The sequence below is a fragment of the Felis catus genome, chromosome A1 (assembly GCF_018350175.1).
Source record: "Felis catus isolate Fca126 chromosome A1, F.catus_Fca126_mat1.0, whole genome shotgun sequence".
NCBI classification, from domain to species: Eukaryota; Metazoa; Chordata; class Mammalia; order Carnivora; family Felidae; genus Felis; species Felis catus.
The window spans coordinates 53290086-53311795 of record NC_058368.1 but is presented as its reverse complement, the minus strand read 5'-3'; the positions used below and the strand labels follow the sequence as shown (position 1 = coordinate 53311795).

Here is a 21710-nt window from a genome sequence, read left to right as displayed (position 1 = left end):
AGTGATAAGTCTTCCCAAGGGGGAAAAAAAAATTGTCAACCTTTTTCAGTGTTTCTTTCCAAATATACCATTGTTCTTACTGAACCATTGTCCTAGATGAGTGAATGAATGTCTCTGTATTTTCTATAATCAGTAGATGCACAATATTTCAAAGTGAAAGTACAAAATAAGGTACATGAGGCATTCAAATATGACTGAAAAGTGAAAGATTGTCCCCAAATGGATATACCAAACATAATCAACCATGTTAATGGACTTTAAGTTGTTTTTATTCTTTTACAGTGTAGCAGTGAATATTCTTGGTGAATATTTCTCTATGTATGTATGTGAATATGACTATAAGATATATTCTTGATAACGTTATTGCTGGATGAAAGGATACATGCATTTAAAAGTTCTGAAATTGCCCACCACCCACCACCCATATAGGTTGTACCCCATTTGCTTGCCCACCAAAGATGTATGAGAGTGCCTTTTCGCCATACACTTGCCATATGTGTGTACTCTGCATGGTGGTTTGCTTATGTAAAATACATGGGTACATAAGCCATTGTGAGATATCAGACAATTTTATTTTGGTAAAAATAGCAACTCATTTTTAATACACTTTTATGATTAAAGTCGAACATTTTCGTGTTTAAATACTCTTTATTTCTGTTTCTGTCAACTCTTTGTGTCATTTGCCTATTATCTTGCTGAGTTATCTATTCTACAGATTTTTTTTTTAATGAATTATGGGAATTCTTTATATACTAGAAAATTAGCTCATGAGTTCTAAAAATTTTTATGAAAATTCATAAGAATTTTATTTGATGTAAGGGATAAACTAGGTGTCTACTTGATTTCATTGAGTAAAGCTAGTTTTCCCATAATTTCACCTGTAGGATGTAAGGGTACTCTTACTTAGTTCTCTTCCATTGATCAGTTTTCTTTCCATGTGCTTCTTCCTCACCTTTAATTAAGCTAAACTTTATAATATATTTTAATAGCTTTTCAAGGCTGTTGTTTGAATTCCCTCTTATTATGCCCAGCTATTATTATTCATTTTCAGAATCTTCGTAGTAGATGTTTATGTGTTTATTTTTCATATAAACTTTAGAAATTACTTACATGGTTCTAAAAAGAAGAATACTTTATAGTAGAATTAACATCTTTATGATACTAAATACTCCTCTAGCATATCATTGTATTTCAATCCTTTTTTATCCTCTGAGAGCATTTAAAGATTTTCTTTATATAGATTAGATATATATATATTTGTATGTATTTTATTTATATATAAGATATAGGTAATATACATGTGTTGCAGATTATATAATATAAAATATATATAAACAATATGTGTAATTTCTTTGTATAGGTAAATATATTAGTAGTTCTTCCCAGTCATTTAAAGTTACTTTAAACGAGGTATTTTTTCCATTGTATTTTCTTTTGATTGTTTGTATGTAGAAAAACTATTTGTTTTTATTAAATATGTAACTGTCGTTTTACCAAATTATCTTTTGATAGTTTTATATTTTGTTCTTTTGGGTTTGTCAAGTATTCATTCAATCATAACACTAAGTAATGGTAGTTTTACCTTCGTCTTTCATGTTTATAACTTCTTACTTTGTGTTGTTTAATTGTTAGTACCTTCAGAAAAATGTTATTCAATAGGGCCACCTGGGTGGCTCAGTTGGTTAAGTGTCTGACTTCAGTTCAGGTCATAATCTCACAGTTCGTGAGTTTGAGCCCTGCGTTGGGCTCTGTGCTGACAGCTCAGAGCCTGGAGCCTGCTTCGGATTTTGTGTCTTCTCTCTCTCTGTCCCTCTCCTGCGCGCTCGCTCTCTCTCTCTCTCTCTCTCTCTCTCTCTCTCTCTCTCAAAAATAAATAAACATTAAAAAAAAAAACCTTAAAAAATAAAAAAAGAAAAATGTTAAATAACAGTAGTAGTAGTTGTGTATTTACTCATTTACTCACTCATGAAGTGTCATTCGTTGTCTTGTTCATGAAATGAATGAAAATGGTAAATGAATGAAAACATTTTTAATACTTTTAGTAATATATATGATGCTGACATTTTAGGTGAAGGTAGCATGCAAATGATTCCCATTTTTGAATGCTGTAGAGATTTTTGGGTTTTTATCAAAAACAGATTTTATATCATAACTTTTGTGTATTTGTTAGAAATTTGAGGGTTTTTGTTTTCTTTCATCTATTTATATTGTTTCCTAAAATTGAACTATTTGCTTCTGGTATAAATTCCCACAGTATTGTGTTTCTTTGATAAATCCCTGAAATCTGAAGTCTGTTCTTTGGTTTTTTGTTTTTTGGTTTTGGTTTTGGTTTTGTTTCACTTTTTAAAAAAAATTATTGAGATATAGCTGACATACAGTGTTATATTAGTTCCAGCTGTACAGCATAGTGATTTGATAATTCTCTACATTATTCAGTACTCACCACAAGTGTAGTCACCATCTATCACCATGTACATTATTACAGTTTTAATATTTCCTGTATTATACTGTTCATTTTTGTGACTTTTTATTTTTAACCAGAAGTTTACCTTTTAATCTCCTATGTGTGTTTCGCCATTCCCCTACCCTTTTCCTGGACTCTGGCAACCACCAGTTTGTTCTCTGAATTTAAGAGGTTTGTTTTTGTTTTTTTAGATTCTGTATGTAAGTGAAGTCATGTGGTATTTGTCTTTTTCTGACTTGACTTAGCATAATAGTCTCCAGATTCATCCATGATTTTGCAAATGACAAGGTTTTATTCTTGTATTTATTTTTACTTTTAATTCAGTTTTCAAAAGTAAAATTGGTTTGTAGGTTGGGGGAGCGGATATTATTTTTTATCATTTATCCGTTTTACCTGACTTCATAGAAACTACTTGAAAAGTTTCCATCTTTTGCTTTGAGTTAATTTTAAGTAGCATTGGAGATATATTTTCTCAAAAGTTTAATAGAATTTATCTGTGAAATTATCAGGGTTTACTAATTTTAGACCATGTAATCTTTTTTTTTTTTTTTTTAACGTTTATTCATTTTTAAGAGACGGAGGAAGACTGCGTGAGTGGGGGAGGGGCAGAGAGAGGGAGACACAGAATCTGAAGCAGGCTCCAAACTCTGAGCTGTTAGCACAGGGCTCCAACTCACAGACTGCGAGATCACCACCTGAGCTGAAGTCGGATGCTTAACTGACTGAGCCACCCAGCGCCCCCTAGACCATGTATCTTTTTAAAACCTTTTTCTTTAGAAAAGATTTGTTTATATATATATTTTCCTCTTCTGGCTTTACTTTGGTACTTTGGTAATTTTTCATTTGGATTATCAACTGTTTACATTGAGATGAGCAAATTTAATTTCTTCCTCTGACTCTTCCTCATATCTTTCTCTGAAGTTACTTGCTCCCACTTTCCTTTCTTATTTTGTATATTTTTATGTTGAGCCCCACTTCCACCTTTATGACCACTGCCACCTTGCTCAGATAAGCATCCCCTGGAATATATTTAAACATGTTTTTTTATTAACATTTTATAAGTAGTTATGAAGTTCATTTTTTAATGTACATTTTAATAAAATGGTGGCAGAACTCTTGAAGCAGATGCCACAGAAATGAAAAGCACTGATCTAGCTGATACTATATTATTAAGCATCAGTAACACAGTATGATACTGGACTCGGCGAAAAGATTCCACAGGCCATAGGACAAAATAATGTCAGAATAACCAAAAATATTCTGAAAAGCATACCAAATTCATTATGAAATAAAGAATATAGTAATGGTATGGATAGAGACTAGGACAAAATTGATCTAGAAAAGACATAATAAGTATATATAAAAATTATAGAGGATTACAAGGAAATGCTTTATTTAAGTCAGGGAATTTAAATTCACTGAATAATCTGTAAAGAGTGTTAGGACAATGGACTGTTAGGAAAAAAATAGTACATTATTATGTCTTTATTTTTGGTATCAAAATCAAGATGAATAAAATTTTTTTTTCTTTTTTTAATACATGTGACTAGTAAAAAGCTAGGGGATCTCTGAAAATAATCCTAGTGTGGAAAAGGCTTTTTAAAGGACTGGCACAACATAGATAAATTACAGAACATGAAAATTTAAGCTTCTTTATGACAAATACAACAGCAGTAAAAACATGCATTATAAACAAAAATCCAGATCCATTTGAGAAAAGAGTATTTTGCCAAATATGACAAAATTCCATTCAAGAAATTAGTTTAAATATGATGTAAAGTATGTTCCCATGTGCATATCATACATATGTATATACACAAACCCTTTTAGTATGTGTACAGGACTTTTTTTAGTGTATTGCAGAGCTTTTTTCCAAATTCTTCATGGAATGGTGGTTATCTCTTTGGGAAGGATTAATCATGAATTACAATTTTTTACATTATGTGACCTGAAATTTTTGAATTTTTTAAATAATAAAATGGGTGGGTTGCAGAACTTTTTTTTTAACTTTAAAGATTTTATGTCGCAGATTATCTAAAATAAATTTGCCTCTTCACAAAGCAAGGACTCCATTCAAAGTTTCTATTGGAGAACATTGATAAGATGTTGAGTACATCTAACTTTGAAAATCATCCTGTAAAATGTTAAAATTAAAACTTTAGAGAGTTGTAGACTCACCTTATAAATTTGAAGATGTATGTGCTAAATATAGAGATTTATAATACTAGGTTATCAGAAATGTTTGTCAAGAACCTATAGAAAATGTCAGTGAAATTTTTGGCCTTTTTTAACTAGATGAAAAGATGGACTTTCTGAGTAGACATTTTGCATGAGTCTATTCGAATTCCTTACGGTAATATATGTATATATATGTACATATATTACTGTAGTATATTTTTATGTAATAGTTACAGGTTTAAAAACTTGCAAGTTGTTAAGTGGAATATCATATATAAGTACTTAAAAATTCTTTCAGTTATGTGACACTGTGATGAAGCCATGGACTAAAAACTCCTCCTGAGCTGCATTTTAATAGGCACAGAATCTTTTAAATTTATCATAGATTTTTATGTGCAGATTTAAAATTTATACCTAGAGACTTTAATGTCATACAACTTATGATCAGTTGTCATTGAACATGTAATTGTTTCTAGATTTCACATTATGCTATACTTTGAGGTTGTACTATAAATCTTTTGTGACTATGAGTTATTTCAGTATGTTGCTAACATTGATTTATATTATTAGTTCATGTTACTTTAATTTGAATGGACGATTTCTTCACCAGCCACTTAATGTAACAAATACTAAGTTTAACTTATATCCTATGCAGTTCTGAAAGCTTTGTAGGAAGTACTTTAGTTTCAATAGAAACATTCAGGGTTTCTTTTCTCATGGAGATACTTATGTTTTGTAACAGTGATATGTCATACATCGTAAATTTAAAAATAATGTGATACTTTAAACTACTGATGTAATTTTAAAATAATATGATACTTTACGCATGCAAAATTATTATATTTGTTAAAGGTTTCCAGTTTGTAGTTACTACATATGTCATTTGTAAATTAACAAGAATTAAAATGCATTAAGATACATTTAGCCTTGTATTCTCATTGAGACTTCAGTTCAGAACCTACAGCCAAGATCTTGAAATGGTTTGAGATTGTTGCTTGAGTAGCAGTTATCATTGTATTATAAACATGTAGACATAGTTCTCTAGTCAGATACTGGCCAGTAGTAAAGTAGTTCCGTTGAAGTATGAAAAAGTGTTCTTGTTTTCTGTTTAAAGGTATTTCCAATCACAAGACTGATTTTAGAAGTAAATAACCATAAAAAGTAAATTATAACTATAATAATAAATAGTAAATGGAGAAATAACCACAAAGTAAACGGATAGCTGTCTTCACTTTTGTTTTACTGATTTAAATATTAAGTACTGTAACATTTCATTGTTTTCTTCAGAAATTATTAATGTTCTACATTCTAATGTTCTTAATTGTTTTAGGCTGCAGTTCATGGAGCTCGTTTCAAAGGGCAGGATCTAAAACTGGCATGGAATAAACCAATAACTAATATTTCAGCTGTTGAAACAGAAGAAGTTGAACCTGATGAAGAGGAAGTATGTTTTTTTTTTTAATTTGTCTTTGCCCTCAAATGTTCACATTTTTTATGAAATGTGATTTTATGGCTGTGATTTTAACATAAAACTTTTATTCCTGAGCCATATTCCAGGCAGGGGATGTCAGATAAATGCAGACAACTTTAAATTTTCTGGATTAATGAGAACTGTGGATTGCTAATCCAAAAAAAGAAAAGAAAAAGAAAATCATATATATATATGTGTATATATATATATATACACACATATATACATATATATATACATATACACACACATACTCAGTTTTCATTTACTCTTAGAAAACAATAATTATTCATTAGATTTTTATCCACAGGAAATCTTGTAATATTTTAAGTTTAGAGTATATATCCTACTCATTTGCTTTATTAACATTTCAGGTTTCCTTTATTTTAATTCATATTGTTTTAGTTCATTAGAGTGAATGCCTGCTAAATGGTAGATACTGTGATAGGCACAAAAATGAATAAGACACGGTCCCTATCCTCAAGGAGCTTATAATCTGGAAAGGGGGGTGGTGACAGACACATAAAAAATTAATTCTAATGAAAGGCAGAGTGATATGCTCAATAAAGATTTGAACAATACGCTGTGGGAACCCACGGGAAGGAGTGATTATTTCTGTCCAGAAGAATCTTGAAGAAGGTGGTGACAGTGGAGCTGAACCCTGAAGGATAAGAAAGCTTTCCATAACCAAGAGCTGGGACTGGGAATATAGTTGAGAGAGGCATTTTAGGTGTGGAAGAGGAATAGGTATGGAAGAGTCCCTTTTTCTTGGGTACTGCAATCAGTATGGTGGCTTAGAGGTGTAAGCACAAGGAACAATGAAATGGGAGAGCGCTTTGAAACCATACACTTAAAAATAAGCAACTCTATTTTAATCATGAAATAAGCTGTAGGAAAAAGTTGAGGAAGTTAATAAATAAAGGTAAGGTGGGGAACTGATTCCATGTTTTACCTTTGTTAGATTCTTGTAATGGCACTTCATTTTGTTTGAAGAGCATTCGAGGCTGTTATACATATCCGTAGTCAAATGCAAGAATAAAATGTGTATTTTGAAACTCATATACATGATTTGTCATTTTATATTTTAGATTATACCTTTGTCCTTCCATGAGTTTGAATTGAATGGGGAGAAAAGCAGGAGAGCTCCTGGTATTAGGTATTTTGAAAAGTTTGAAAAGCAGTCTGAGAAGCTTTTATGAAGGGAATGGGGAAAAGCAAGGAATTCTATAAAAGAAATGTTTGTTACATATAGCAGAAAAGAAATATAAATCTTGATAGACTTTTCTACAAGTTAATTGGTTGATTTAGTGTCCAGGGTTAGGGTAAGTCAGAGAAGATTTATTGATGTTTTCTTTATTTCTTTTTTTTTTTCTTTTTTCTTTTTTTTTTTTTTTCCAACAAAAGGTATTGAGCAATGTTTTGTAGGTGTAGAAGATGGCATAATTTGATTGAGTGAGGCAGGAGAAATGGCATGTACAAAAAGCTTACTTAGATATTTTTTTAGTGCCTGTTTGATAGAAGCAGTAGAATAGATATTGTAGAGAAACCATTGAGTGGATAAAGGTTGCTTTTCTTTGTTTCTTGAATATTGTAGCTATAGAAATACCTTTTGTATTCGACTCTGTTGAGAGAAATCAGTATTTAAAAGTGTCACCTTTTTTCTTTTCTTTTTTTTTTTGGGTAAATTCCTAAATGCATTTTAACCTAAAGTTTCAGGAAGAGTCTTTGGTGGATGACTCATTACTTCAAGATGATGATGAAGAAGAAGAGGACAATGAATCTCGTTCTTGGAGAAGATGATTTGACTGATCATTGATCTGCATATGCTAGAACTCTACCTGTGTTTCATTAGTATTATCTAATGTACTTTTACATATTTGTAAAAACAATTTTTTGGTAAAATGTGATGAAGATGGATTTCACAAATAGACAAAAGAGAAGAAAACTACCTTCTGATCCTGTATTTTGAAAGATTGATGTTTGCATTTTATTTCAGTAAACAATTGCTAAAGACATCACACTAGAAACATATGCAATGTTTTTATTACATACTTCTACTGAACATTACAGAATTCTTTGGGTTCTTTGTAATTTAATGAATAGGTCTAAAAACTTATGACCAATACTTGTTATAACTTAGAGGATTTTGTTTTACTCCAAATAAGGAATGAATTTGCATTTAAAATCTTAATGAATGTTTTCAAAAATGAATAGATAACATAGTACTCTAACTAAAGTCTCCAAGTTATGTATTCATAATATTACATAGTAGTATGCTTAGGCTTTACTATGTATTAGCCTTTTGTTGGACTTGTGTATGTATTTTACCATATGGGTTTTAATGATAACGGTGTATGACTGCTTTGCATATGAGTCCTTATACATTCAGATGTTAAAAATAAAGCGGAATGGTCTCTTGAAAAGAACAGAAAAGAGAAGAAAAGAAAATGACAAAAAAAAAAAAAAAACCCCACAAAGACCAAGACAATGTTCCTTGATTTTAAAAAAGAAAAAAAAAAAAAAAAGAAAGAAAGAAAAGAAAAAAAATTAAAATAAATAGACCATTCCAGATGGTGATCTACCCTTCCCCCCAATTATCACAAAAGGAGCTATAATCACTAACTTATTAATAATGATTACTGGTACCTTTACAAATAATGTACAATCCAATGTTAAAAATTTATACCACTTCAGTTTGGTTTGATCCTATAAATTTTCAACAGCTGTCTTAAAATTTAAAAGCAGGCTGATTAGTTTGGAACCAGACTTCAAGTAGAGCTAACATTTGGTGAATAAGAAAACATCACATTACATTTTGGATGTATGAAAGAAAACTTGACCATTTGAAGATGTATGAATAAAGAAATGTACTATAGATACTACTTTAGGAAAACACTGTTTGGTAAGTGTTCCAGTCTGATATTTTAAGTGTGCATTTCCTATACTTTGTATAAAAATCTTTGACATTTGACACAATATTGTGATTTTTAAGTGGATTTCTCTGGCAAATGAACGTGATCATTGAAAGTTGATAAAACAGCAGTTTCAGGAAATAAATGCATTCTTTGTAGATTGAGGGGGTGGGAGATTACCTATTTATCTTTTAAAATTCATCATTTCAGTTGCAAGTGTTCCTGCCCCTCCTGAGATTATAGTGATTATATTAAATGTCACATTAAAAAAAAAAAAATCACTTTCTTCCCATACTGGGATCCTCACAGTCACAACTGTAATTCCAAACACCATAATCTTCTGTCAGTGGGGTAAATAATGGATGCTTTTCCTCTTTTTTTTTTTTTCTTCCCTCCCACACTTAGGGTTAAAGTTGTATATGTGTTCCTGATGATAATGCTATTTCATAGGAATGTTTGGGCTTGCAGTTGGTACACGTGTTAATATTTAAAATTTCAAAATCAATTTCTTTTGTCAAAATAGTGACTTTACTCAAAAACTTCTTTACTTAGATCTGTGATATATTTTTATGTAGTCTCTTGTATGTTGACTATGTGCTATTCTGATTCATTAGGTAAGTTTGTTTTCTTTTCTTTTTAGTAGTCGTGAAAGGTGCCAAATTGGCAGAGGCTCACGTTTCTTCTCTTTACACCAAACAGGTATTATAAAGAAAGAAAATCTTTCAAAGGCCAGTTAAATCTCCATGCTGATTTTTGGCTTTATAATTTGATTAATACATTTTAGCCTGATATTTTAAAAATTATTGTAGAATAATTACTTCCTACTTACTTAAATCCATAAATAGCTTATCAGTTTCCCTAGTCTTAAATTCTCTAGTAACCCAAAATTAAAATGTTTTCTTAAGCCATATTGCTTTGAATGAATCAGAAAACAAGCGTTTCAGTTTGGTCCCAAAGTATGGGGATTAAACATTACACACATTCATTAGGGTCACAATTATTCTCATTAATAAGATCTTAGCTATAAATATTACTTAGTATTTAATGATTGGATTTTTAAAATTAATGTTTATAAATACTAGTACTCTGTATGTACTATCATGTTTGTGATTTAAAACTTAAGATATCCCTTTGAAGTAGTTGCTGATTCCCATTTTACAGATAAGGAAACTTAGGCTAATAGAGTTGGAGTGACTTGCCCAAAGTCACAGCTAGTGAGTGAAAGGACTAGATTTAAATGCTGGCATTCTGATGTCAGTGCCAATTATTTATTTATTTATTTATTTATTTATTTATTTATTTATTTATTTATTTTTTACTTCTACATTGTTACTCCTTCCTAATTATTGATTGAGCATGAGATTGTGTTTGCAGTAAATGTGGTAGTTCTTGCACAAAATTAGTAGACTTCCTGGTCATTAGTTAGTTCATACCTTTACACTCCCTTCTAATACAGCACTTTGTTCATATCTCTGTTACAGTACTTATGTTGTAATATAATTTATCTGGTTTATATGTCTGTCTTCCCCACTAAATTACAAGCTCCTCTAGGAAGGGGACCATGTCTTATTCATCTTTTTATCTCTAGTGATTATCACAAAGCCTGGCTCATAGTGGGCACTCAGATGTTTGTTGGATGAATTAACGAATGAATGCATATTTAAATCTCCAATAATGGAGTGACAATTACCACCCTTGTTAATTCTTATCAATTTTTCAAGTCTCTCCTGAAGGTCTTCTCCGTTATTGAGACTATTTTGCTAAACAAGTGATACAGTTAAGTATTGCAACAGTGGGGTTACAAATACTGTTGGAGGAATGCACATGTAGTCTTAGTGGAATTTCCGCAGCAATTAAGTAAGACATTAATAATTTGGAGTATTAAATGTTGTCAGTTTCAGGAGTAAAACAGCTTTTGGTTTCTGTCAGTGTATAAGAATAGAAATACCAAGAGCCACCAATCTAGTCCATCTCACTAATTTTCTTTATATCCAAAGATGACCTCGCATAGAGTACCAGATAAGAGATTTAGCTTATGGTCCCAGCTCCTCAATTAACTCTCTGGCCTTAAGCAAGTGTCAACCAGGAGTGTTTCCTTGTCTGTAAAATGAAAAGTCTTGGACTAGATGATCTGTAAGGTCCCTTGCACATCTACAGTTTCCTTGGTGGTATATTAGTATATTAGGTATATTTGATCTAAAACAGTTTAATATATCTGTACCAGTTCTCCCTATCTGTTGCCATTATTTCTGTCATCAATGGAAGCAACTTAGATTTGGTTATGATAATCTGTATAACATGTCTTGGTGCAGTTTTATATATAAGTCTTCCCAAATGCTCACCGTTGGTTGGTGCAAAATTCATTTAACGTTTAAAGTATAGATAAACTTCCAAATTCACTAGACTTTTCCTACCTATAACTTTTCCTTTTGCTTCTAAACTCAAAGGCTAAAACACTTTTGCTATTACAGTATGCTACCTAAAACTTGAAACACATTTTAAATTCTACAGTTCTCCCAACAAGTTCTTTGTTTTAGTATAGATCTGGGCTGAATTTGAAGTCAAAAAGGATTGAGAACAATGTAGTAGTCACTGCTTACAGGAAAACATTGAGAGAAATTATATATTATTGGTTAAAAGATTGATTAGGATTACTTCAAGGGATGGTTGAGTTGTCATTTTACATATTTCACTCAATATTTTATGTCTACTTAAGCAGTGTTGTTTAAATGTTACTGGATAATTGTAAGATTTAAAAAATTAATTTTAGTATTTAACTGATGCCCAACCATTTAATGAAATCATGTTGCAGGAATGGGAGAGTATTCCATAGCTCTTGTTTTACTGTAATATGATCAAGTGTATCAACCAGTAGTTTACTATAAAGATGAGACTTTAGTGTTTTAGCTGATGACCTGTAGAAAGTATGGCTGAGCTTAAATGTAGGAAATTTCCTGTGACTAGAACTGTTTATGGGAACTGTATTTCCAATCTTATTTGGAACACTAATCATTGACTCTAAGGGTTACTTAAGAAAGCAAAAACAGTTGCTTGTTTGATATGTGGAAATATGAATGGTTATTTTAGAGTGTTATACAAACTTCATCAATCTATCAATTCTTTTTTTTCCTTCCCCTTACACATGATGTGAACCAGTTGTAGAAAATTAGTTTTAGTCCTTCTAGAATTTGTATAAATATTTGTAAGCTTTTTTCCTTCCCTTCCCTTCCCTTTTAGCCTTTTAAAACAAAGGCTGCATGAAATTCTGGCTAATTAAATTAGTTCACTTTTTGGTCTTTTCTCTCAGGGCTTCTCTTACTCTTCTAAAGCCCATAAATAAAAATGAAAATTCAATCTAGGATTAAACCATCAGGGAATGATGTGTGTAAGGCAGAGAGGAAAATTTCCTTTTCCCAGATCTCAGGAACTACCTTGTTCTTGTTAACTTCCTGAACTGGCTAGTTATTCTAAGGTATGTATACAGGCTTTTAGACAAGAGTAGTTTTTTTTTTTTTTTTCTCTCTCTCTGATCATTATACACCTATCAGATGACAGATTATCTTCCAGATTAGCTACCTAAAAGTTCTAAGAAAGAAATAAATCTTGGTGAAATGACTGCCATTCTCAGTAATTTCTAATTGAAAACGTCATACTTGGTTAGTAGAAAAATTCTTAATTTGGTAAATAACTTTCTTGCAGTTTATCAGTAATATGTACTCATTACTTAGTGTAACTGAAAGCATTTTTTGCGTTTTTTTGTATCAATTTAAGATTACTTGTTTCTTTCTAATTACTCCTCCCTATTAACTTTATTTCATCCATCCACTTATCTTCCCATCATCCAAAGTTAGTCTTCTTTTGTATACCAAGCACTGTCTCATTCTGATGTGTTCTTTTTATTTTTGGTTGTTAATCATTGTGTTTAGTATAGAATTTTATGTCCTATATTAATTAAAGAATGAAGTCATTATCATGTGGAGCTTAAGGAAAGTAGATCCAACTCACAATTACTTTGAAATCTTTGGGAAATTTAAGAAGATTGTTCTTGCTTTAATTTTTACATACAGTGTCTTGGAATTTGTTCATAATTTCTTAAAACTACTTTGCCTACCCATACTTCTATAACAGTTTACTATTTTGTCAGTTACTGCATTTCCTAAGCAGAAATTGTAGACCACAGACATGCTGTAGTGCTGAGATCTTTGTGGCTTAATGTTTTAAGGAAGCATGATGCAGAGAGGTTTTGTTAAAATCATTAACCCAAAGCTGATTCTTTGTGGAATTTGTTTCAACTTTGATTTTGATTCCTTTCTGAAATAGATTTTTTTTTTAATGTTTAGAAAAGTTGGCGATCAATTTATGGTGTGATTCAGTTTTTAGATTTACTTACTATTTTCAAAGTTTTTTTAATAGTCTTCTCTTTTTCCAGCAGAGAGAGATCATCATTGCCTGAATTTAGCTTTGTGACTACAACAGCAAGACCTGTTCCTGTCTGGAGACGACTGTTAAAATATCATCCTATCATTTTATGTTTGCTCTTTATCAATTTGAATAGATGTTTACATGTACTATAATTGGCATTTTGTCTCTTCACAGTTCTCTAATTGGTACATCCGAGTCCAGAAGTATGTCTGAGTGTGTGCTTTGTCTGACCTTATTCTTAAACGTCTTCTCCCCTTACTTTATATCCACTTATTTTTTAAACACTAAGAAGGAAAAAGACCTTTTGGTTTCCTAATATGAGATAAGTTCAGTCTCAGCCACGTTGAAAATTGTGTCTAAGAAATCTATAAAGCCATGATATTGTGTTCATTAGCATGAACAATTTAGAATGAAGAAAATGATTAAAAAGTTAAGCATGGGTTTGGTTTTAATTTTTCTGGGTTTTAGGATACATTTCTGGGGTTAAGGTAGTCACTTAAATGACTTTGAACAGATGCTAAAATACTTTTTTATACACTATAATAACTTGCCTATTTCTTCTAAATACACTTACTGAGGTTGTTGCCAAGGCCACTTACCCAAATAATATTTTTAAAAAATTTCTTAGCTCTTCAAAACCAACAAGGAGAATAATTTTCTTTCTTTTCAAGTAATACAGGATGATCTGTGGATTATAAATATTGAGAAATTTCTATTAAATGTCTGGTTTACACAGTTTGTCCATATTTTCCTCACTTGCAATCAAGACATCAAAGACAATCTTAAAAGCAAGGGGAAATTGTGTTGTGTGTCTAACATTGTTAAAGATTATAGTTTTCCTGTCTTAAAAGGTGTATGTCCATATTTATTTATAAGCAGTGTGGCTTAAAATTATTTATAAAGAGTATGATTAAATCTTATCCTAAATATTCACCCAAAATACCATTTTTTGTAATGGGCACCATATAAAGAAGTTTTCAGAAAATTAATTTCTGAGTATTTCTTCATAGATTCTCATGAGGCATTTGAGAAGTTTGGAAGTTGTTCTTAGCAGCAGCTCTTTATTAGAAAAGTGGAAATTACACTTGATTCTATTTGCCCTTGTTTTTTTTTTTTAGTTTCATTCAGCCGTGCTCATATTTTCATATTTTTTGTGCCAAGTTGACTATTCTGCAAACACTTCTTTTTGAGTATTCAATGCATTTGTCTTCGTGAAAAATAAAAAGAATGAACACATCAATCATAATGTAAATTATCTATTTTGATCCACATTAGTTGACAACAGCTTCCTGAATATTAGGCTTGATTTAAGGGAAAAGTACATGTTTCAGAAAGTCTTCTAATATAATTATGACTTGGTAGCCTGCAGGGCATTTTTAAAATTAGACTTTTGTTTTAGTTCACATTTGCAAACTAGCATATAGCCACAAGGAGTTCAGAGATATTTTCCCAGATTAGTTCAGTATTTTTTCTTTTTAAGGAAAGAAAATTCTCTTCCCCTGTGATAGTGATTTACTTGCTAGGTTAGAAGCCCAAAGAACATAGTCTGAAGAGACCATACTTGTTGACAGTTTCAGTTGGTTTTTAGATGTGGACCACATACCAGCCCCCTCAACTTTACTTTGTCATCTTTCTTTTTTCTTTCCCTTGCTTTTAAATTAAAAACAAAATAAAGCAAAACAAAATTGAATATGCCATTGGGAATCAGAAATGGAGATGATTTGATTCTCATTAAGATCATTGTGCTTTTTGAAAATTTCTGTGAGAGCCAATAGGTCATTACATATTTAAATTCTTATATGTTGATTAATTAAAGATGAGGATTTTCATTATTTCATTTTCCTAAATAGGATTCTCATGGAGCTATGTGTAGATAACTGTACAGAATCACTTTTGTGTATTGATTGAAGCAGTTTACCTCTGCATGATTGCATTATGGAAGCCTTTTATATATCTTTATATTTTTCAATATTCTTAGATTTTACACTATTAGCGGCTCTAGTCATGCTATATTTGTTTTTTTTAAATAGAGTTTATAAATATTTATGCTCAAAATACAGATCAACTGAATATTTTTTGATCTTGTTTACAAGATAAATAATACTTTGATGCAGCCCCTCAAGTGTCTTAGGAAAAAGTTATTGGTGCTACAAAACCTTTCAATATCATTTTTGAACCTGTTATCTAGACTTCGCTAGGCTTTAATGTATGATCACTTGTGACTTACTCTAATCTAGCAGCATAATTATAAAAGTGGTCTGTGGTGAGTCAGGAAAAGAGCCCAGTCCATTAGAAACACCCCATAATTTAAAGATACGATACAGAATGACAGTATGCTTATTTGTGCCCAGCTTCCAAAAAAGAAAATAGTCTCTTCAGTTTGTCATTAGCTCTTTTGATAAGAGGAATTTAATCTGGCTAGAATAAAAACAACAATACATTCAGCATGGCTCAGTTTTCCCATATTTCACATGGAAAATTTTTCTAATCCTAAATATGGTGTAATCCTGCTCTGCTTCAAATTCCCATCTATCTTTGCTGAACAGGAGGCAGGGTAATTCTTAAATATTTATAGAACATTTGATGAGTTGAAAAGAGATGTATTATTTACATTGTACAAGTTTTGCGTTGGTTGTGTAGATTGTTTTCTACATCTATAAGACTCATTCCAGCACCTTAGTGAATGTTCTAAAGATACAATTTTTAAGTATCAGCAAAGCATTCATAGATACTTACTTTTGATTCTCAGAATCCTGAACCTGTTTTGGGTGTGTTATTACTTCAGAACATGTTATCTGGCACAAGATTTCCTTTAATAAGTGGTTTAGTTGTACTCAAGTTCTGTGGATTGTTGAACCTAAAAACACCAAAGGAGTCTTTTCTTGTCTGGAGACTGGGTTGTTCCAGTTTTTAATACCTGTGCCCATAAGTATCCCATTTCACGAATGTGTGTTGGCATGGGGAAAAAATTCCCTGCTCTTTGAGTGGAGCGAAAGTAATTGGTTAAGCTGTAGCAGCTTTTTTTTGTTTATTTTTCAAAATGATAATAAAACTTGAACTGAAAAAGGTAAAACTTGAACTAGAAAACTACTCTTGTATGCTTAGAATGTTTATAGTGTTACATGTTTATGTGGGGTTGTCAACATTTTTATTATTTATAGTTGAATTATGTTGTTTTGTTTGTTAAATATCCATAATGTTTATTATTTTTATATTTTGAAAATTTTTAAATAAAATAGTCTTACTAAAAACAGTTGTTAACTTTTTAAAATTGTCCTGCATCTTGCATCAGTTATATGACCTAGTAGAAAGAAAAATTTGCAGCCCTCAGGCATTGTACAATTGAGAATTCTGAAAATGTTTATGTATCTATACAAATGGCTCCAGGTTGCCTCTTCCCCTCTCTACCCTCCATTCCCACTTTAAATTGTTCTAAGTCACCTTTGGTACCTGTGTGTTGTTGGCCTGATGACTCCTTTTCTCACACATCTACAAACCCTCCATACCCTTTTTCCAATTCCTGCCTCTTTTCTGCTAGAATTGATCTCTATTCTGTTTGAAGGCCACGGTGCTTCTCCTTATCATTATCATGAGTAATAACGGTAGAGTACTATTGTGATGTCAAAGAAAGACTGCCATATATTCTGAAGTGAAACTAGATGTAAAGTGCTTATACTGTCAGCCTCTAAAGCCATTGAAACTTTTTGGAACGTCCCTCCATAATGTTCAGTTTTCATCTCAACATTTATTCTCCTGGTCTGATTTGACCTGCTTTTCCAGCATTCAGCATGCTCATTTCATATTTAATTGCATTGAGTGATAAATATTGCCATATTCTTTTGTGTTCATTGCAGATAATACCTTCTATCACCTATAACGTGGGTTAAATAAGCTTGGTAATCATCTGTCTTCCACTTGTGACACTGCTTCTACAAGAAAATACATTATCAATCTCAAAGTGTATAAGTCTCGATAAAAATCTAGTTAAAGAAATCTGGTTATGCAATAGTAGAGGACTCTGGCTTGAAATAGTAGAGGACTTTGGTTAATAAATAATGATGTACTTAGTAAAATTGTTCTTAAAACATACTTTATGTAATATATACTTTACATATACAGCCCCTGTGGAATATTTGCAGATTGAGTGTGTTGTCAGCCTTCACTTAACCTGAAAAAATATTTCTGCATGAAATATGAATTTGGTCTTTAAAATTTTTTTTAAATCACATGTCATACCTGTTATGTAGGAAAGCTAGAAATTAAAAAGGATGATTGAAAGCCTGTTATTTATAAGTGATCACAGAGCATTTAAAAATGGGGTTATATAATGTATACTGTTTTGTAGTCTTTTTTCATTTATGATACTAGGTTTATACCATTTTTAAAGCCCTTCCAGATTGTAGATAAAGCCCAATGTATTGAGTCAATCCTCATTTTAGGCATGTAAGGCCTTTTCATTTTTTATTTTAACATAAATGATACTGTATCCTTGAACATCTTTGATTATTCCTTCAAGATGAATTCTCAAAACTTTTGGGCCAAAGTATACTTGTTTTTAAAACTCGTGAGACTTTGTCAGTTGATCTTTTACAAAGGACATAATGTGTAAACGCCTAGATTCTTTAGTATTCTAGCTTTGGAGAACTCTGTAAATTCAGTTCTTTGCACGTGTTAAAATTTGTTGAATTTATATTCATGTTTTAGCAGGAACCAAATTATGCCTGATACAGTAGTTCAGCTCGGATGCATTCGATGACACTATTATTAGTATTTTCTACAATATGTCATTGCCAAGATTTTGTATACCATAGCAAATTTTTTTTCCTTGGAAATACAGATTTTTATAATTTTGTTACGGCATTTTATAAATTTTTAAGAACTTTTGCAGTCTTGTAACTAGTCTTTTGAAAGGTAGAATGATAATCTTTACTAAATAAGATTTTAAGAATGGCAGAATCAGGACTGGAATTTCCATTTCTCAATACCACATCCACTAGAATACACGAAGACCATGTAATTTATAGCAACAATAAACTCCCCATATTTTTTATCTCTCTAAATTCCTTTTCTCCAGAAAAAAACAATTTTCCCCATGAAACTCATGAACATTTGTTTCTGAAACATAAAGCATGAAATAGGCTGAAAGAAAATTATAAAGAAGTGGGAGGATGGGTTCCATATGTATTTTATTTCTATGTACTAAGCCAAAAAAACAAAAAACAAAAAAACAAAAAACCTTTTTGAAAAGATAATCCAGAGTCTTGAGAAAAATAAAAGTCCTTGCAAACCATGAACATTTTCCTGAGCTATTTATGTAATGATGTTTTATCTAATATTTAATATGCTGTATCCTATGACATTAAATTCTAGTATTTGAGGGTTTGGAATGTGGCAGAGTTCTCTCGCCAGTATTTGATCCACTTTTTTTTAAAACCTAAAATGTGTTATGAAGTGTACAAGAATGCACTTTGTATTCAGTGCTAAAGAGAATCATGATTCTGATTATTTAAAATACAGTATGCAATGTATTTTGAAGATTTTGAATTTAGGATGTGGAATTAATGAAAAGACTTCTGACTTCAAGGAGGATAGAGTGCAAATTGCAAAGTAAGCCTTTAAAGTCTTCCACATTTTGGAACATTTTTAATGTTGAAATGTTACTTATTCCAAAGGTCTTATTTTTTTTTTTAATTTTTTTTTAACATTTATTTATTTTTGAGACAGAGAGAGACAGAACATGAACGGGGGAGGGGCAGAGAGAGAGGGAGACACAGAATCGGAAACAGGCTCCAGGCTCTGAGCCATCAGCCCAGAGCCCCACGCGGGGCTCGAACTCACGGACCGCGAGATCGTGACCTGGCTGAAGTCAGACGCTTAGCCGACTGAGCTACCCAGGCGCCCCAACCAAGGGTCTTATTTAAATAAAATATTTTAGGGACATGACCATCCCCCCCCCTTTATTTTTTTTAGAAATTGGTGTTAGGAAGAAATAGAAATTGTAGAGGTCTGAGATTTTGGAGTAGAAATGGTTAGCAGTCATATTGGTACTAAGTTTAATGTAGTAGTATTTTTGTGTTACAAGTCTAGTAGGTGATAGGTCAATTTCACATTTTTTTTATCAAGTTAATATTCAGAGTTAACAGAAATTAAAGAAATGATAGAAAAGAAGATCTCTGGCACTTAGCAATTGTCATGTCTGAATGAGGTAAGAATTTAAGCACCCAAACAGGTAACTTTTAACAAAAATATTCTTTGAGTACTGATCTGATTGTTAGCCATGACAGCCCTCACATATGTCATATTTGTAAATACTAAATGGATGAAAACTACATATATTAAAAATGAAATAGAATCATAACCAACCGTTCTTTGATTAACCTCGAGTGGGTTTTTAAATTTTGTTTTATCAAGATTTCCATTGAAAAATAGAGACTCCTCAAATTGGCGGTACTCACAAAAGAACAGAGCCTTCTAAGGTGCTGAAGATGGGAAGACCAGATTTAATCTTGAATTTGCTAAAGTTCTAATGGAAGGAAAGCATCCTATAAGCAAGTAATACATTTTATTTTTGTCCCCCCCACAACTGATAAACTTTTTGAGTATCAAATGTATAAAAATTACATTAACACGCATCCAAGAATACATTAATTCAGGGTTCCTCTTCCATTCCTTATGGGAAGCACTCAATATAGGTGTGATGATAGCAACCTGAGTGAGTTCCAAGTTATCCCACCACCACCAAAAAAGACACCCTTTTAATCTGCCACAAGAGCACCTCAGCACAATTTATATTCCCACATGAAGTCATAGGCCAAACCATTCAGATGTAATGTCCAACCAACTTCAATTTCCTAAGATTTCCACGGCTGTATTCTGTGCCCTACCTGTGACCGCTCTTGCCTGGGAATTTTCCAAAATGTGAACACTTCAGGCCTTCCTATGTTCAGTTCTAGCTATGGCTTCCTACAAATAAACATAAAAATTGTATTTTTATATACTAACATTGAGCACTTGGGAGAGTGAAATTAGATACACAATGGTAGGTACACCCATACATGGAAAAAAAAAAAAAAGATATACCTAAATGTAAATCTAACAAACCGTGGACAGGGCTTGTGTGCTGAAAACTACACAATGCCCATAAAGAAGACCTCAGTAAACGGAGAGATGCTTCATGGATTGGGAAATCCAACATAATAAGTGTCAATTCTCCAAATTCATATGCAGGTTTAATGCTTATCAAAATCCCAAGAAGTGTGTGTGTGTGTAACAAGATTCTCCTAAAATTTATATGGAAAAGCACTAGAATACAATAATTTTGAAAAAGACAATGTGGAAGGAGTCCAATTCCAAGACTTACAGCTACAGTAATTGAGACTGTTTGTGATGGATGGATCTTGATGGGAAGGATAAACACATGGATCAAGGAGACAGAACACAGATCTCATAAAGATGCACGCGAATATGCCCAACTGATTTTTGGCAAGGTAAAAACAATTGGAGAAAATAAACCTTTTCAAATGATCCTGGAACAATCACCATTGGCAAAAAACAAAATGCCCTGTTCCCAGACCTAAGACTCAATGGATTCAACAATTAACTCTAAATGGATCAATGACTTAAATGTAAAACTACAGAACTTGAAGGAAATAGGATAAAGGAGAAATTCTTTGGGATCTAGGACTAGGCAAAAGTTTAGACTTGATACCAAAAGTATGATCCATAACAGCATGATAAATTGGACTTAATCAAAATTTAAAAACTTGCTCTGTGAAAGAATCTGTTAAGAGGATAGATAGTAACATAGGCTACAAAAGTGGGAGAAATTATTTACAATCCACATCTAGTATGTGTCAGCACTGGATACAGAATATATAATTATTTTTTAATACATGTTTACTTTGAGAGAGCGAGCAAGGGAGGAGCAAAGAGAGGGAGAGAGAATCCCAAGCATGCTCCACATTGTCAGCACATAGCCTGATGCAGGGCTTGAACTCACGATCATGGCCTGAGCTGAAACCAAGAGTCAGATGCTCAACCGACTGCACCACACAGGTGCCCCAGAATATATAATTCTTAAAGTTCAACAATAAAAAGCAAACAATCCAACTAGAACATGGGCAAAAGGCAAACATTTTACTGAAGGTAATGTTCAGGTGACAAGCACTGAAAAGATATTCGACATCTGCCATTAGGGAAGTGGAAATTAAAACCACAATGAGATATCCTTACCTATTATCAGAATGGCCAAAGAAAAAATAGT

At 31.9% G+C, this 21710-nt stretch overlaps 1 protein-coding gene across 23 annotated transcripts in view; it reads left to right on the top strand.

Moving 5' to 3' along the window:
- RBM26 (RNA binding motif protein 26) overlaps positions 1-14182 on the top strand; it is an 84599-nt gene extending 70417 nt beyond the window's left edge. For 7 of the 23 annotated variants that reach the window (XM_011280462.4, XM_011280460.4, XM_011280481.4 and 4 more), the window contains 4 exons: positions 5973-6086; positions 7824-9015; positions 9666-9724; positions 13455-13886. In XM_011280462.4, the coding sequence (XP_011278764.1) occupies positions 5973-6086; positions 7824-7913 (204 nt within the window). In that variant the 3' untranslated portion in view covers positions 7914-9015; positions 9666-9724; positions 13455-13886. Of the gene's footprint in view, positions 1-5972; positions 6087-7201; positions 7508-7823; positions 9190-9665; positions 9725-13454 lie in introns of those variants that run through there. The other 16 variants (XM_045054792.1, XM_045054824.1, XM_045054788.1 and 13 more) reach the window with 10 other exon arrangements.
- The last annotated feature ends 7528 nt before the right edge of the window (positions 14183-21710 follow it).